Raw genomic sequence first — 17,923 nt, 5'->3', positions numbered from 1 at the left:
TGCAGTGTTTGCCTTTTAAATACGGGATAGAAGTGTAAGATGTGAGAAGAGCATTAACATTACTACACTTAAAACAGTCATCTGTCAACAGCTTTTTCCACTTTAGTGCTTCACTGTATTAGTGAAATTGAGAGTTGTTATTGTTGTTGTAGGGTGTTACAACCCTCTAGTTGTCAAGGCAATGTGATTCAAAGAGAGATTTAAGACTTCTGAATCGCTAGATTGCTTTGGTGCAGACGAACATCTCGCCTTCCTGACCTTTTATTATGTAATTTCAATCTGGCTGCACAGTCCTCATGCAATTACTAATGTCATGAAATTACTAATTTTGTTGGGCCTCTAACCACACACCTGCTATGATTCAGACTACGTGAGACTATGAGAGGTCCATCCGCCTTTTGACACAAACATCAAAGATTCACAGAAGCTGTATGTGTGTGGTTGAGAAAACCCCTTTCGTTCCCTTTCACCTTGGAGTTTCCATGTATGCAAAGCGTTCGTGAGTACAGCAGCATTGCTAAACGGATTCATTTCACTTTAAAGCAAAGAATTGAAAATGGTAGGCGTAAACCACTGAATCTGACCTTTGTAGGGGCACTGGTGGGTGAAGACACCTCCAGTTATGATGATGACAATGACAGTGATTTCTGGCACTACAGGCAGACTGGCAGGTTTTTGAAATGATGCTGTCGAGGTGCCCACCAATGTGACCAACCTGCAGGGTCATATTGGAAATTACAAAACGCTGTCAACAGCAGAATCCCAACTCTGTGTTTTATGAATGATGAGAATTCTTCTTATTGTTCTTTGCCTTTCTGCTTTTCTTATGGAGAGTCTGATTTTAAGGAAACAGAGAACGCTGGGGTCATATTCCTGTGGAAAATCATTCATCAAATCTAAAACTGACAAGTCAGCAGGTCATAAGTAAAATACATAGGAAGATAATGCTCCTTTGCTGGGGGTGAGGAAAGAAAGCTCATTTTCTTGTGGTGATTGATATCAGAGGTTTTGTTTGTTTGCGAGACTTTATCCATTTATTTATTAGAGAAACCCGTATGAAAAAATTATCCAAGATGGTCTTTTGCTTAAAGGAAATGAGGCAACTTATCACTTGCAATGACAAGACCTTCTGCTTCTTTTCCGTGCTTTTGCTATATTTTTGTGCAAGTTTCTAGCACTTGTCAGCAAATCTCAAAAATGTCCTAAGTAGCAAAATGTTAGTTTGTGGACTATATCTAAGTTATATACCACTATGTCAATTTTTGGAGGCAGGCAAATCAAAGTACAGAGAAATAATCAGTAGGATACTGGATAGTAATGAGGAACAAAACACTTGACCACAAAATTGCTAGCGTATTTCTTGAATTAGAATCCCCATGGTACCTTACATTCTTAATTCACTGGACACATTTATTGCTAATATCAAGGGAATAAAAACCAGAATTCTGGTTCTTAAGCTCCACAGTCGCAGTTCACATTATTACCAGTATTCTTATTATTACTGATGTTTCCTTTATTTGCCGGAGACGATCCATTTTTGTTTCTAAGGAAAGGCCACTAGAACAGTGAGCCTTAACCTATGACTTTGGATAATGTGATGTCCTCAGTGTTCATGCTCTAAAGAAAACACCAACGCTATGATGCAGAGAAGAAAAAGTTGTCTGCCGTTTTTTACGACTTCGCTGTGAATTACCTATGTGGGGCATTGCATAGCCCATGGTATTGGGGCTGGACATATGTCCAGTATCCTTACTCATTATCCCCACATTTGATTTCAGATTTACAAACAAGAAAGAAATCTGTTCATGTAAGCCAGAATCCCTGTGCAAGAATGTCTGGAAGCCACAGTTGTAGAATATTAAATATGAAGAAGTCCATACGTCTTTGAAGCTTATAATGGAGTATACTTGTGGATACCCACTGTCCTGTTTCCAAAACAAAGTATATGATTCTGGACAGATTTTTATTGGCCAAACACAAAGTGGCACCTTAAGTGAACATAGTAAAAAATGTGGACACGAAAACAAAGTGGAATTTCAAAAGGAAAACGCTCTTTTTTTGAAAACTGGTTGTCTTTTGTGTGTCACAAATTAAGCACTTTCAGCCAATGCATTGAAGAATCCTAAACGCTTCTTGGCCAAAAAGAATATAAAATGTATGAATAGTTTCAAAAGATACTATTCTACTTTTTGCTTTTCTCTCTAGTCACTGAAAGGTATTCTCTTAAGAGAGCTAGAAATAAAGTCCTACAATTTTTTATGCCACATCACATGAAATGGCACTGTAGACCTTCTTTGCAGTGCCCTGCCAATGTAATTCAAGTTTCACGGGTAATTAATTCTCCATGCCAACGAGTCCTTGAACTGCCTGTTATAATACTAGCAGCATAGAACCAAGTTTTCATATTTTATCCCATGAAAGGTGAACACAAACTATGATTTTGTGCTCCTGTGAAAAAAAAAAAAAAAGAATGACTGAAAGAAAAAATTACCTCCAGATGAGGAAAAATAGTTTCTTTGGATTTGTCTGGTTTCATTTATTTACTGACTACTTTTCAGTTGTTATAGGTATGTTCTATAGGAAAAATATCATTTAAATTTTCCAAATAACAAATATAGATGTAATAATCAGCACTTATTTACTTGGCTAGGGAAAAGCATTTTATAGTACCATCTTGGTTGCTGAACACCGCACCAAAAAATTTAAGTTTACTTCCCTATGTGAATTTGAAAAGGTCCCTTGTAGAATTTCTCCGATTTTCATCTATTTCTCAAGACAAATAGCAGTGTCTGTAGGGACACTTGTAGACTATCAACCATTATCCAAGACAAACATTTCAGCCTTGTCTTCCCTATCAAGCCTGTATTTTGACAGGTTTTTTTACTTCATTTCCTCTAGGACTGGGAAACAGGCTGTAAAAGGACAAGCTGTCAAAGATCACCTCTTAATAAAGATTTTTCATATGCAAAACTGAAATAGGAGCAACAAAAGGTGGCATTACTGTGCTCTTGTGCAAGAACCATTCAATGAAACTTGGATAATTAATTATGTCTAGATCAGTCCTGATATTTTCCTTTATCCATCAAGGGGAAAAAATCAGAGTTGGAAAAGAAATCCGTCATGCTCTTTTTCCTAGAAAAGACTTGCCTAAGGTGGGCCTAACTTGCTAAAGCAAAAGAGTTTTTTTAAAACTACCCAATATAGCCCAAAGAGGGTGAAATGAAGAATACTTGTTAATGTTCATTTGGATTAGTGTACCTTTTATTAGCACTGAGGTGCAATTGTCAGGAACTTGTAGTTTCGTACTGTGGGGGATTATTCAAACACGTTGGTGCCAATGTTTGCTCAGTGCAGTCAGGATGACTGCACTTTCTGGGTCAACATTATCTGAAAAAGTTTGCTGTTCGGTACAACTGAGGTAAGAAACTAAACATTGAGTCTGACTTCACGTAGCCTTTCGTGCTTTGTGAGGTGAGTCAAAGTTTTTCTATTTAAAGATCAGACCTTTGGAGAAATTGTATTTCTGCTTTTGCACCAAGAGCACGTGGTGTCTGGTGTCTGTCAGAAGAAGGCTGACTTCTCCAGTAACCCTGGTGTCTTCAGGGCTTTTGTCAGCTTTTATGTGACTTAGAACAAATACATGGAAATGGAAGTATTTTTAAAAGTCAGCCCAGGCTAATTACAGACTTCCAGTCTACTTACCTGAATGTTGTGTAATCACTGAAATGGCATTTAAGGTTGAACGCCAATCCCCCGTATTGGCTTTGCAGTGCTCTAATGTTAGTGGGAGGCTGGACTGTTTGTTGGTGCAGAGACAATGAAAGACAAGATTTCTCTGCAACAGACACTTGGATTTTCCTTTTAAAGACGTTCACACTCTTATGGTGTAATTACAGCCTGCCAGAGTGAGGAGCATGAAACTGTTTAGCTTGCGAAGCTTAAAATAAAAGGTGTATGTGAAAACAAGAACACGATCCTTTTTCTAGCAGTCCAGCACCAAGTCCCATCCCCTCCCTCTCCTTTGGATCCCTCCCCTGAAATTTAGAGCACCTTCCTATTAACGCATTTTTAGGTGAGTGATGGGGCCCTTTTGTCTTCTGCGTTGCTCTCATTAAATTATTTCTGCTAATTCATCTGTTTGTAGTTCATGTTGCATGTCTGCATATGAAGTCTCAGGTGTGGGTGCACCCATCTCCCCATGAATTATGCTCCAGTCTAATCATGCACTGGGGTCTATGGGCACCCCAGTTCCCACGCAGGCTTCCCCTTGGGCAGACTTCTTGAATGTTCTCGGGCTTGGGTGGGTTTGTGGTTTTGGGGGTTTTTTTTGTTGACCAATGTCACCATGCTTTATCCATAGTCCCAAAATAAAACCAGAAGGAATGTACGTGGCAGGTCAATACCCTGGAGGGAGCAGACGTGACTCCGCGGTTTCTTTCCCACCCCCTTCCTTTTTGCCCCCAGATATCCCCTCCCTTCCCTTTTGTAACAGGACGGTTTTGCAGAGCTCCAGTCAGTAATGCCAAAAATGTTACGGTGTAAGTGGCTACCCATTCCTCCCCGGACCAATCCGTCATTTTCAGTTGCAGGTTTAAATCTGCTGCAGCAAAGCCAAGCCTCTGTGCTTGCATCAGGTCTTACAAAAGCACGGCTGTGTGACTGACAGCCAGGGAGAGGGGGTTCTGATAACGTACTGAGCCGAGGCTGGAAGCGGAGCATCGAGGACGGGGCTGTGCCAGAGGTACCGTGCATTATGGATGAGGCACTCAGGTCCGTCGTTGATTGATTGAGGGACAGTTACGCTCTTTCACAATGCTGGGTAAGATCACCTGCACTGTCACTTAATATGAGCTTTCTTGTCAGTGGGAAGATGACTTTTCACGTAGTGATCCAGTGCAGATTGCGAATGACAGCCATGCTGTCCCCTCTGCTCTGTAGGGGTTTAGTCAGTTGTGCAGGTGAGTTAACCTAAAATAGCTTTATCGCTCACCAGGTGCCATACGCTGGAATTAACTCTTATTCTCAGAATCTCAGGCTGACTATAAATGTTGGAAAAGCACCTGCGTTTGATGATTTGATATATATGTCCTTTATCTCTAGCAGCCAAGGTGCCATCTAACCGCTGCGTAGGTGTGGTATTAAATTAAGTAGGGGAGCTGGGGGAAATGCAAATATTTTCCACTCTTTTCTTTCAGGACAGAGAAAGAAGCCGTAGCAAACAGTTCTGGAGACTTTGAAGCACAGCCACAATACTGAGGTCTTTGACTGACAAGCCTTCTGCTTTCTCCTTCTTACAGGGCTCCTCCTACAGATGTTCTGAACACGTCTGCATCCCGGCAATTTTTCACTGCGCCCAGGTACTGAACGTAAGGAACAAGCTGCATAAAAAGAAGCGTGGGGTGCAGGAGAAGGAGCACTGTGAGGAGTATACCAGAAGTCATGCCTATACAAAATGCAGGCAGTGGCATGACTTCAAGCAAAAATTATTTGAGAAAGCGTAGTTGCAGAATGACCGAGTTTATTCTTAGAAAATGACAGAATAAAGCTCTTATTCAACAATATGGCTTATAATCATGTTAAATGGTATGTGTCAGGCTTGACTTCCCTAAGTGTCATCCTTTCACTGTGTGACTGGAAGTTTATTTATTGCTTGAACAGAATTTCTTTTCCTCCCTACAGGTCTTGAACACTAGAGCTCAGGCACTTCTGGATCAGTCTGTTCATCGGAATACTGGAACTACTATGAAGTCTTCTTGGTTTGCACTCATCTTGGCAGTGCTCAGTACCGAACTGCTAACGAGTCACTGTTCCACCGTCAAGTCCCCGAGGTTCAGAGGACGCGTGCAGCAGGAGCGAAAAAATATCAGACCAAATATCATCCTTGTACTCACAGATGATCAAGACGTGGAGCTAGGTGAGAAATAATTGTTATTTGCTACTTCCATTTGTCACGTGTCTTTCTGTAATTTCTGCCAAGCAGGAAGTACTTTAGATTCAGAGAAGGTACTGGTCCTGGAAAAATATCAGAATGCAGGACAAGTTCGGAAAATGAGTTAACAAATATTCTTTAATAGCATTCATCACATTTAATTACAAACTTTAGGAAATATATGCTTATCAAAATCCTCCATGGAAGGCTTTAGTCACCACCATAAAAGGATTTAATAACACATGCAAGGACATACATGTAAAAAACCTGCATCAAAAGCCCTTTTTCACTTTGTGACTCTCTGTAGCATTTAAAAATTTGAGATTTATGAGGTTAACATTTCCCTCAGTGAGTATCTATATTCTCTACGTATTTGTCACATGCATGTATGTCATCTGACATGTTTATGCACACAGACAAACTGGTCTGGTTTCAGGACATAAGCTTAATATTTCTGTGAATTGTTAAACTGTTTAAAATCCATCTGCTTTAAAACTATGCTATATGTATAAAAATAGGATAGTTTTACTTTCACACATATACTAAATATCTGAACACAACCTGGACATACCAGACAGAAGTTATTTTCACATATTTTTCTAAGGGTGGAAAAAGTTAAAACACTTGGATGATGTTCCAGGAGGCCTTTGAATGTTTTCCATTAAGTAAGTTAGAAAGATATTAATGGTAGTTTTGCATATAACTGATTTTTTGGTTCACTGCCCAAAGTGAAAAATCAAGGAGAGAAAGAGGATCATTTTAGGTTACCCCCAAGCAAATATTTTAGGTTTGGGGGTGGGAGGTAAGATCAAAAAGGTAAAAAATTGGCAAATCAATATGAAATGAAATCTTGCATTCTTAGTGTTTTTTTAATGAAAGGCATGTTTTTAATAAAAGTATAGTAAATTTCTAAACAAAATGCCATATGACATTGAAAAATCAAAATGCTTCATTCCAGAAAACTTATAACAAAATAGTTCATTTGTTCTAAAATCACATACTTTCATCCAGAAAGTTGCAGACAATAAGTGGTCTAGATCTAAAAGCAATTCTTCAATTGCTAGCATTTTTGTATTTGTCCTGATACGATAATAATTTACACAGTCCTTCAGGGATGTGAGAACGCAATTAATAAACTATATTTCGTGACGGAGAGTTAGTTCTTTTATGCAGCAGAGCTTCAAGACCAGGCCTTTAGATCGGAGCACGTCTTATCTTTTTTATTTCTCCCTCTTTCTAACGTCTGCTCTGTTTAGCCGTGCTGCATAATGAATGGCTGTTCCTGGCTCTATTGTTGGCCTAAAATACAGCTGTTACAATAGGGGTGCATTGCTTCTTGATAGAGTTGTCGTGAAAATTTTGTTAAAAGGGTCAAGTCATGTCGTCCTTTTTGTGGTCCGAAAGAGCCTGATTTTTCCAGGCCACTGGGGAAGGCAGGTCAGCAGACACGTCTCTGAACGTCGTTACCGACTTGCTGTCTTCAGTCTTGTGAGAGGGTTTGCAAGTGGTGAAAGAGGAGGAAGGATGTGGCAAGCCACTTTGTTCATATTGTGGAGCTCCTCTCTTTGAAAGCCACTCTGGATGTTCGCAGGGCGCTCTGGCTCCTATTAGCAAGCCGTTGAGCAATAGCCTGGATGCGTGTGGATTCCCGCTGCATTGAATGAAGACACAGGTTTCCCCTTTTCATACATCATTTCACAGGAAACAGGATTCAGCCCCAAGACTTACTGTACTGCATTATTCACACTTCTGCTAATAAATCATTCTGCTTATTTGAAAAGTAAAGCCATACTGTTTTCCATGTGTGAATTATCCCCTTGCCCTTCAGTGATTCCTGCGAAAAATCTTATGTTTCCCAAAGGTCAGTGGGAAGTAACACTTTCTGCCACAAACAGAATAAAACTTCGGCATTGCTATCCAAAAATCACAAGACTGGAAGTCTCTCAATATGGATTATTTGCTATTGTATTCCCAGCACGAACATTTCCAAAAACTGTTCTAAATGAATGCTTGAACATAAAAGCATATAAGGTACATTATAGACTTCAATCAGGAAGGATTTGTCTCCAGAGCTTGTATAAGCATTGAACCAAAATATTCAGCTGCCTGAGTGCAAATTGTATACAGGCGAGTTATCCAATGTAAAATTTGCAGGAGGCAGGGAGCTTGCATTTAGTTAGTGCTCAAAGCATAGGAGTATGCACATCTTCCTATCGATCTCCGCCATCCTCCTGAGTTTTGCATTCTGAATGCAAAGAAGTTAAGCAGAGATGCTGTCTCATTCTACTTATCAGATGAAACCCAAAAATTGCTCCACAACTCCAGTCAGTTCCTACCGATGCTGGGAGGAATGTGGCACGGAGGAAGGGTGTTACTGGTGGATGGCAATTGAAGCAGTATGAAGCAGCCTGGCCTACAGCTCTTGAAGAAACTCAGCAAATACTTGGGCCCAGAAGCTGGGAAATGACTGATTAAATTGTGCCTCTGCACACTTTCTTTCCCTCACCAAGATCCAGAGGGTAGAGAAAGAACTGCCCAACACTGAGGCAAATGGGAATCTTGCTCAAAGCAAAGCACCAGCTCCCAGAACCCAGAACTGCCCAAAACTACCGCCCCTCTGGAGACAACGTACTGCCGCTCTTCAGGGCAGTGGCCCCAGCTCCCACTGAGGTCACGTCTATAGTCCATTCAGGCACGAATGCAGGTATTTCCAGCTTTTTGCTCACTCTTTAGTCTTTCCCTCTGTCCTGCAGCTCCTCTATCATTTGCAAACATTAGTACCTCAAACCATGACCCCCAAATCATTCTCATAATCCTCACTGTGAATAATCTCTTGTATAATGTCAGAAAGGAGTCAAAACTAATAAATATGTTAGTAGTTCCAGTGTTTCTAACACAGAGCCTTATGAGAGAAGTGGAAAAGGTTATTAAAAAAAAAAGTGAAAAACCCATTTGACATAATTAGTTTTTTCTGTATCCCTGTTTACAGCCTAATGCACCACCGAGTGAAATCCATATAAACCATCCACTGAGTACTCCAGTGGGTGAAGACACCACAACATCATCTAGATATATTATATCAGGCACAATTTGCTTGGTTTGCTTTCCATCTTCACTAGAACTTTCAAAGCACTTAACAACACAAGCTGAAAAAACAGGGATATGTGCTGACATCTGAGAAAGTCCATCACCTTCCTGGGGCCTTGCATATAAACCAAATAAAGACAAGGTGGCTCTAGCCATCCTTTTGTAGAGATGTCCGCCTGTGTTACACCTGGATGAAAATCCGTAGCAACTTCAAGACTTGTTATGAAACCTTGGTTACCAAACATATTTCTTGATGTATGAGAATAGACTGAGAAGTGACACTGAATTTCTTGGCTGACAAAAGTTGCTAACTTCTGCGTCCAAAGTGGCTGTTCCCGGTTATCTGGTTCCCCTCAGGTGCTCCCCAGTTGGTCGTGTAGAGCGCGAGTGTCCTGCTGTCAGACAGCGCCTGATTACGTGTGCCCTGAAGACTGTGGGCCAGATGGTAAAGAGCACAAGCTGTGAGGAGAGCTACAGACAGCAAAGCATTATAACTTATATCAGCAAGTTTTATCTCCTACTTATGTTTTGTTTTCCAAATGAGGAAGTCTCACCTGCTTTGAAGTGCCTATTCCAGAATTTCCAGAGGGGCTAAATCTATTATCAGTGTCAGTAAGTGCATACCTGGAGGAAAAACTTACTCATGAACAGCAGGTTTGCAAGAGCAGAGGGCTGACCAAGCAGAGGAATGAGGAAGCGCTCTAACAGCTACTCATTTATAATGCAGAGAGGCATGAAAGTGCACAACAGCTCTGCTGCTCTTACCGTGCATTAGTGTACCTGAACTCTTTCCATCTGAGGACCTCAAAGCACTTTGCAGCGGAGCTCTCAGTAATAAACTGTGACATTTCAAAAACGGGAGAGCTCTGGCAAAACAAAACCAAACCAATACAAAAACTAAAAAGAAAAAGTCAGCCTGGGGGCCGAGATAAAGACATGTAGAACAGGGATGATCTCTCATTTGACTTTTACTCAACAACTCAGTGAAATGCTCCCACTGATACAAATGGAGACCTTTTGTGTTCGGGGACCTCTCAGTTACTCTCCTACTTCTCTATATCTCTGAACACATGGGTTTTGTCTGTACTGAGTTCAGGAAAACACAAATGCAGATGCTCTACTTTTATAAAAGAAGGAAGAGTCCAAAACGACGGTGACTGATACCAAGGGTACTAAATGTATCCTTAAAGACACAGACGTTGGCACTACAGAAGGGAATGCTGAAGAGCTAACTCTTCTTCCTGTTTTTAACAAAATCGTGTTGATGCAAAATATCTCATATTCAGCACTGACTCCTTAGACCACAAGCAAAATAGAGCATGCTTAACTTTAGTAAGATAATTTGTAAGATTTTGCTGCTTACACCCAAAGTTAAGCCTCCTTGGCAGTTTTGTGGTTTTACAGTCACGTCTTCCATTGTTTTAAAACCTTTATTTTTTTTTTTATTTGATTTTGAAGTGATGAAAACAAAACCACCAAGAAAAACTCTTGTCATATCAGTAGAATCAATGGATTTAAATTTAAACCTGCAACTGTCAACCATGCAAAATTAATTGTAAAGCCAAAGAAAAATTAGAAAGGATAATTCCAGAAACCTCTTTTTACCACCAAAATGGTGCAAGTATTACAATTCACAAACTTGTTTCCTGGGCACACACTGACATATTCACGGTTCACCCTCATCCTTCAATCTCTGCTCTGTTGAATAACAGAAAGAGCAAAGTTTGACAGGTGTTAGCAAATACTGACAGACCCTACCGAGAGCTGCTCAGTCTTTCTGCAATCGGAAATGTGTGAGCCCTGCCTGTCTCACCTTGCTGTTGATGAAGATGTTTTGAAGGATGCAAAAAAATGTCTTTGTTCTTTAAACTGGATCAGTGCAATTTCTTGAGAAAGGTGCTGAATTTTGCCAATATTTTTCGCACACAGGTTTATCCCCAAAAGCTGATTTTGAGCACGGTGCTTTAGTGTCAGAGTCAGACATGCTGATCCTGCGTCCACAGAAACTTTCCTCGACAAAAATTGTTACTGAATTCTGTGTCTCCTCCCCCATCTCTCACTCCCTCCTTTACCTCCTTCCTTTCTCACTCTCTCTATCTCTCTGATTATCTGATAAAATGGAAAGAATTGCAGCAGATTCGTTGGTAATCTAAGCATTTTACATATTTTACTGGCACTTGGACTAATGATGTAGTCTGTGTAACATACTGTTTTCCTACAGCCAGGTTTGAAGAGCTGTTGACCTATACATTTGATACAGCTCTAAAGCTTTAACATTGTATTTCTAGATTAGACTGTATTTTAACTTAGTTTTGAGAAGAAAGAACTCAGCCTTTATGGAATCCTGAAAAATATTTTTGGTGATATAATAAAATTCTTACCCTTTCTCCTAAAATTACTCAAGCAATAGGGTAGAACAGACTGGTGTCCAAAGGCAAGCCAGTCACTGATACTTTACTTTTGATAGCATAATAGCAGCCAATATATTCTGACTATTTTTTTGCAGCACAGTGATGATCAGTACCTCTTATTGCAGGGTCCTTGCAAGTGATGAATAAAACCAGAAGGATTATGGAGAATGGAGGGGCCTCTTTTATCAATGCGTTTGTAACCACCCCGATGTGCTGCCCATCGCGCTCCTCCATGCTGACTGGGAAGTATGTGCACAACCACAACATATACACCAACAACGAAAACTGCTCTTCTCCCTCATGGCAGGCTACTCACGAGCCACGTACCTTCGCTGTGTATCTCAATAACACTGGGTACAGAACAGGTAAGAGATAAATCAACAGTAATTCTTTGTTTAAGGTGAAGGTGGCAGATATTCAGCAATGGGTCTCGAATCACTGCCTAAAATGAAGTATTGTCCCAAGTTGGGTTTACAGAGCAGAGGTTTAGTGTTATGGAGAGGTAGGGTCGTACTGCCTGCTGGTCTAGATCCGCAGCTAACGGCCACATAAAGGAACTCACTTGTGATGGAGCAGCATATTTTCACATTTGGATGTCCCAGGTGGGAAATAAGCTGTTGGGCAGTTACACCTAGTGCGAAAGAGGTGCATTTTAGTGGCATTGTGGGTCTGAACTGGCAGTTCCAGGCGTGATTATGGTCAGTATTATGACCTGCTTGTGGACAGCTGCTAACAGTTATGGAAGATGTCCGGGCCAGGCTGGGGACTGGTGCCAAAGACCTCACAGGAGCGAAGTGCCTGTCATGGGAGTGAAACAAGGTGAATGGTATAATTTAAACTTTGCCATGGGGCGATATTTCATTTGCATTTTCTGAAAAGGAATAGAAACATGCCTTTAAGAAGGATTGTTCTACTGTGCACCAATAAGATTTGATAGTTTTCTTGTAAATTCCTGGTGGTTTTCCGTAGTCAGGAGATCCCTTTCCTGTCTACAAAGAACTCTTCTTATTCCTCTCGTCTATGCTTCAGCTTGATGTAAAACCTGATTCATTTCTGCATCACCTATCCCCTAAGATTCAATCCGTAGACACATTAGGCTCCAGCCTGACTTCCCCTTCGCAAGGTACAGGAGTTGTGCGAGGTCATCAGGGTGCAATTTGTCCAGAAGCGTCGTTCGACTACAAAGACTCCCCTTTACAGGACCAACGAGGCACAGATTTCGGTGCCAACTGCGTTCCTTACAATGTAATTGGCAGCAAAGAAATTTGTCTCTATCAGAGGCTTAGCACAAGAACGGATTGCTTTCAAAACATATAGCAGGCGAATGTCTCCATGCTGTCTGCTTGTCCTAATTCTCTTAATGCTACTATATCCAATGCCTCAGTTTTATCTGCCTGTTTGCCATCTTTTCTTCACCACACAGACAGCTCACTCTTTTTTTCTTCTGTCCCTCTGTATCTGCAGTTCTGGAGAGCTTCTGCAACCTGTTTAAAAAGCAAAAAAAACAGATGAATACTTAACTTCTTGGGACATGGTGTTGGCTCTGCAGTGAATAGTACTTCAGTTTCTATTAAGCTTGTTTCAGTGAAGTTGCCATGAGTAAGGGTCAGCATCAAGGCTTTGGAGGAGAAAAAGAGGGGAGAGAGAATTGACAATCACTGCTAGAAAAGATACTGAATTCGCTCTAAAATATGAGCTTTGTCTCATGGCTTATGACTCAGAAGTCCTTTCTGCCTTATCTACGGCTGCTTCATGCGGGACCTGGCTTTCCTGTTCTTAAAAAATTTCATATCTTGTTGATTTGTAATCTCATACTTGCACAACTAAATGCCTCATGCGTAAACTGGATAGCTCTTTCACTAGCCCTCTCTAGCCTTCTGGGGGTAAACACTCTGCTTTGGGTATATCTTCTGCACTGCCTTGCATTATGAAGGTATGTGGAGATGTCTACTAAATGCAGACTCGGCCCTATTAAATAGAAAGGAAAAAGGGGTCAAAAGAAAAGGAAAAGGAAAAAAAATCCCTTTCCAAAGGCAAGCAGAGAGAAAATCAGTCCTAAAACTGTCAAGGTAGGTGAGTTTTAACAAGGGGCAGGAAGGAGAAAAAGGAAATGGAAACAAATGAAAAAGCTTGTATGAAACTCCTGACCAAGGTATGTTGTTTCACCCTATAGTAATATGGCCCCAAAGAATTTATCCATTTGCTCCTTGTAAGATAAGCCTACCTTCTAATTACCCCACAATTTTTTTTGAAGTGGTAGCTTAATTAACAGTACATCTTATAATACATTTTTCAAGGACAGTGTCGCCTCATTAAAAAGTCATCAAAAGTCCACTAACCAACTAATAATCTACACTTCACAGCTAGAAAGTTTAGTAAAATTGTAATGACTCAAGAATACCTGGGAGTCAAGAATAATTGGGAGTGAAAAAGAGGGAACTGGGGAGAGTGGCCACATGCCACATAGTGACTCTGTGCTGATACTGCAGACACTGGGTATTTACCCTGTGCATGTCTACATGCTTTGAGAGGAACTCAGTATCCTCCTCAATGGGAAACTGAGGCGGAGAAAGAGAAGTGAGTGACCCAAAGCCACTCACAGTTTGGTGACAAGCCTGGTAAGACACTGGCCCAGAGAGCTCCAGTCCAAATGAGACAATGTGCAATACCTCCATCCTGGTTCTCTGTTTGAAATTATGAGGATTTAGCTCTCACTTTTTGCATAGGCTTAAATTATTATATAAATCGGTGGAAATAAAGGGGTGGGGGAGTGTTTGTGTGATGTCCTTACTTCTGTTCACTCCAAGTAGTTCCCAACATCTATAAAGCGTCCGCTGTCTAAACCTGCTGCAGCCTTAACTAAACCCTCTGTGCTGCAATTGATCACATGTGGGCAGACTGCTTATGAGGGGAGTCCTGCTGAAGCCACGAGGACTCCACACAGGCACAGCAGGCCATTTAAAGAGAGGTCTGAAATGTGCTCTAATAAACTGCGGTCATAATTAGAGCCCACTGGGAAAACCCGGCAAAGAACAGAATGGTTTTTTTCTTTCCTTTTTCTGTTTTACTTTTCTACTCCTCTTCTACTCTGATGTGACCTAATGGAGATGTTGCATTTCATGGAAACATCCCTTTTTGAAGATTATATGTCAGTGCTAAATCATAGGCAGGAACTGTGCTGGGTGCTAGCAGGGCAGACAATATTCAGAAACAACACTGCCAAACCAAGATCACTTTTTCTTCTAATTATCATCAAAAAAAATCCCCATACAATTAAGGATGTTGCAATTTTTACAGTTTCCCCTACTCACAAGCTGCATCCTAATGCATCAATGAGTCAACTGCACAGCATCCTGGTCGTTGAAAGTCCACAGAATTGGTAATATTAAAGTAGAATTTGTAGGAAATAGCAGGGAAAGACACTCTAAATAGGTAGAAAGAGAAAACGAAGAAACTCTGGAGAGCTTCAAAGAGATGAGACATTTGTTCTAATTACATAGGCTCCAGCTGCTCATACTGGGGAGGAAAAAAAGGTCACCCTAATCACTTTCAAATTTTGTAGAAACTGAGAAAATCTTGAGAAGTTTTCTTTCATCTGGTAGCTTTTAATGTCCGTAGGTATCCCTTCAGCTATTTAGATTCAGAAATTTTATTTGTGAGATTATTAGATGCAGGAGTTAGAGGTTTTGCTTTGTGCTTTCCAAAGTATTGGCTGTTTAGTTGTTGTTCCTTCAGTCCTCCCCGCAGTACTGTTGAAGTCTCTGACTTTCTTTACCTTATACTTTTTTATCCCAGCTCTGTGGTACATAGTCTTGCCTCTCAGACTTGCCCTTCGGTGTTGTCAGTTCACACTGCCATTCACAAAAGAAAACTCTGGGAGTGTGCTACCCCAGCCTTGGCTTCCTCCAGTAGGAAAGGAGGATCGTGCTACATCTTCATAACCGAGCAGTAGCCAAGCACTATCTCAGTGTTTTAGAAGAGAGATCCACGACAGCAGCGCAGCCAATGTCCAGGAGACATAAATGCAACAATCATTTTATTGTTAAATAGTGCGTCACACTTTGTGTACTGAGGGATTCTACATTTTTACCAGCTGAAGTTTCAGCCCTTTGCAAATATGAAGAGAAATGTAAGTTTAAGATTCTCCCCCTGACTTAACATGCATTTGCATTCAGAGCCATCTCTGCTTAGTGTTAGTTTAAGAAATTACTACCTTCTAACCCTCGCTCCTCTTAGCCCTTCACAGCCAGAGTAGCTGTGCAGGAGAGAACAGGAGCCTGTCCTGGCTCAGCGCCCATGGGCAGCCTCACAGCAACACGACAAACTTCGGACCCCGCTCTCCCCATATGGAGTCCCACCTGAAAGAACAGAGATCCTCGAACTAGGCAATTATTTGCTTGCATTTTTCAGAATTGTCTCTGGGAAGATGTATTTCCCAATATTTTATTTGTCGCTCGGAAGTATCAACCAATCAGAATACCATTCAGGAATCACGCGCGCAACCGTCCCGATGGCACTCTCAGCCTTTTGTGGGTCAAAAATGGTAACATAGCAAAGTTAAGCAACTTGAACATTAATTTCTAAATGCTTGCCTTTGTAAAAGTCAGAACTCAAGAAGTGACTGAACATCAAGATGTCACTATCTGGCTTGTTTTGACATTAGTCGCAGACTTCTGTGCGGTGATGAACAGAAATGGTCACTTGCTTGACATCTAGTTAATATGTTCAACAGTTCCCGTCAGCTTCTGATGCATGTCAGTTGACATCTGTCACTTACGGGTGCATTTCTTAGCATAGTGACCAAAGAACTAATAAAATGCCGAGATGCTGGGAGACTGAAAGCTAAGGAGTATTTAAACTCTCCACCATTCCCTTCTGACGCACGGGGACAAGTTAATCTTTCATAAAGGGAGCAAAAGCTGTGCCTCCTGAAGGTGTGGGCAGACAATACATTTCCTCTGGAGGCAGAGCCAGGGAGTTTCCTGTTCACAGCCTTACAGTACAATTCGCTGCCAGCACACGCTATTTTTAATCTGCATCATTTCGGTGACCTAATTTGTATCCTGCTTCATGCACCCTTTCAAAACAGAGAGGGTGGCAGAATATGGTACAGGGGTGGGTGTGAGTGTGCAGGGGAATGAGTCCTGGTTTTCAGAATATTTCTAAAGTGAAAATAAAGAGAGAGAGAGACCGTGAGAGGGAGTGCTCCAGGTTCTTCCTTAATTGATATAAAAGAGGCCAGGGCGCACCAAACACAATGTAACTGGGATTTTAACTAATTAAAAATATGCCTCGTTTTTCAGAATAAAATTGCACTTTCAGTCAAACTAAGAAATGTATAAGTAAAAGTGAAATACACTGAATATATTCAAATAGTCTACAAAAAGTGAAACGTAGAAGAGGAAAAAGGCCAAAAAGGATAACATACAGGAATTTCTAGTTCTATGGTATCATGTGAAGTGAAACTTTTTTTTGGTTTCTGTCCAAGACCTCATCAAAAACCACAGCATGTCTGCCTACTTATATTTAAAAACAGAATTCTGTGCCATTAAATATTGCACAGAAAACCGTACACTGAAAGATTTTTAGCAAGTTTACGCATTCAAGTGCTTCATTTAGGAAAACCTGAGTAGAACATTGTGCAACTATTTCTCCTCTCTTGTTCATGTGGCCAAATGAGAGCTTTTAACTACATAATAACATATTGTTTCTTAGAGGGTGAGATTTCCACAGTTTAAAAAGACAGACCAGTTCTATCAAAAGGCATCTGCACCAAGGATGAGGGTCTCAGATCCCCTCTGCAAAGCTCCACTGCTTTCTTACTGAGTTACTAGGCAGTGGGTGTCACACATATAGAGGCTGGGGGGCAGGCAGCTATAGGTTTTCAGATGTCTGCTGAAAAGAAGGTACCAGGAGCCCTTTCAGTCATTGTTGTGTCCTCCCCACTGTCCAAAAGCACTCCTGGCTCCCTTCATCCCACCCCGTTAAGGCAGAGCAGTCTCCAGTCCTTAGTTTTCTCATCCGAGTTTTCTGGCCCTGCAAGACCTCACCTTGGCCTCTGCTCTGAGCCTTGTCCCCCAGCCTGTCTGTCCTCAAGTCGTTCCCACCCTCCCTCCCCTCCTGGCTTCCAGTCAGCCCCTGACAGACACGTCCTGTTCCCACCGCTTTCCCTTAGCGATCTCCTTTCCCAGCCTGATCAGCAAACCCGCTTCTCCCACCCGCCTTGCCCCGTCAGTCAGCTTCTTTCTCCTTTCTGCACTTGCTGTCCAGTTTCTTGGTTTCTTAATTGCCAGTCCCAGGCCCCCAAGCCCCCACTGCTTCCCCCTCACCTCCCCCCAGCTCCTTTCCTGTATCTCCTGCCATTCCCCAAACTGCTTCTCCTGGTCACCTCCCACCCTCTGCGTTCTCTGAGCTTTCTCCCACTTACTGACACCACTCACAGTTGGACAGGGAAAAAAATCCCGCGGTTCCCACATCTCTAGCACATGTAAACTGC

General features: G+C 41.4%; 1 protein-coding gene across 12 annotated transcripts in view; it reads left to right on the top strand.

Annotated features, from left to right (window-relative positions):
• The window catches only part of SULF1 (sulfatase 1), a 141,469-nt gene that overhangs the window by 69,668 nt on the left and 53,878 nt on the right, over nucleotides 1–17,923 (top strand). For 9 of the 12 annotated variants that reach the window (XM_054192612.1, XM_054192611.1, XM_054192613.1 and 6 more), the window contains 3 exons: nucleotides 5,298–5,357; nucleotides 5,680–5,914; nucleotides 11,553–11,792. In XM_054192612.1, the coding sequence (XP_054048587.1) occupies nucleotides 5,743–5,914; nucleotides 11,553–11,792 (412 nt within the window). In that variant the 5' untranslated portion in view covers nucleotides 5,298–5,357; nucleotides 5,680–5,742. Of the gene's footprint in view, nucleotides 1–5,297; nucleotides 5,358–5,541; nucleotides 5,584–5,658; nucleotides 5,915–11,552; nucleotides 11,793–17,923 lie in introns of those variants that run through there. The other 3 variants (XM_054192614.1, XM_054192603.1, XM_054192602.1) reach the window with 1 other exon arrangement.

The sequence above is a fragment of the Rissa tridactyla genome, chromosome 2, assembly GCF_028500815.1.
Source record: "Rissa tridactyla isolate bRisTri1 chromosome 2, bRisTri1.patW.cur.20221130, whole genome shotgun sequence".
NCBI lineage: Eukaryota > Metazoa > Chordata > Aves > Charadriiformes > Laridae > Rissa > Rissa tridactyla.
The sequence above is the reverse complement of the archived record's forward strand: the minus strand, read 5'-3'. Positions and strand labels throughout refer to the sequence as shown.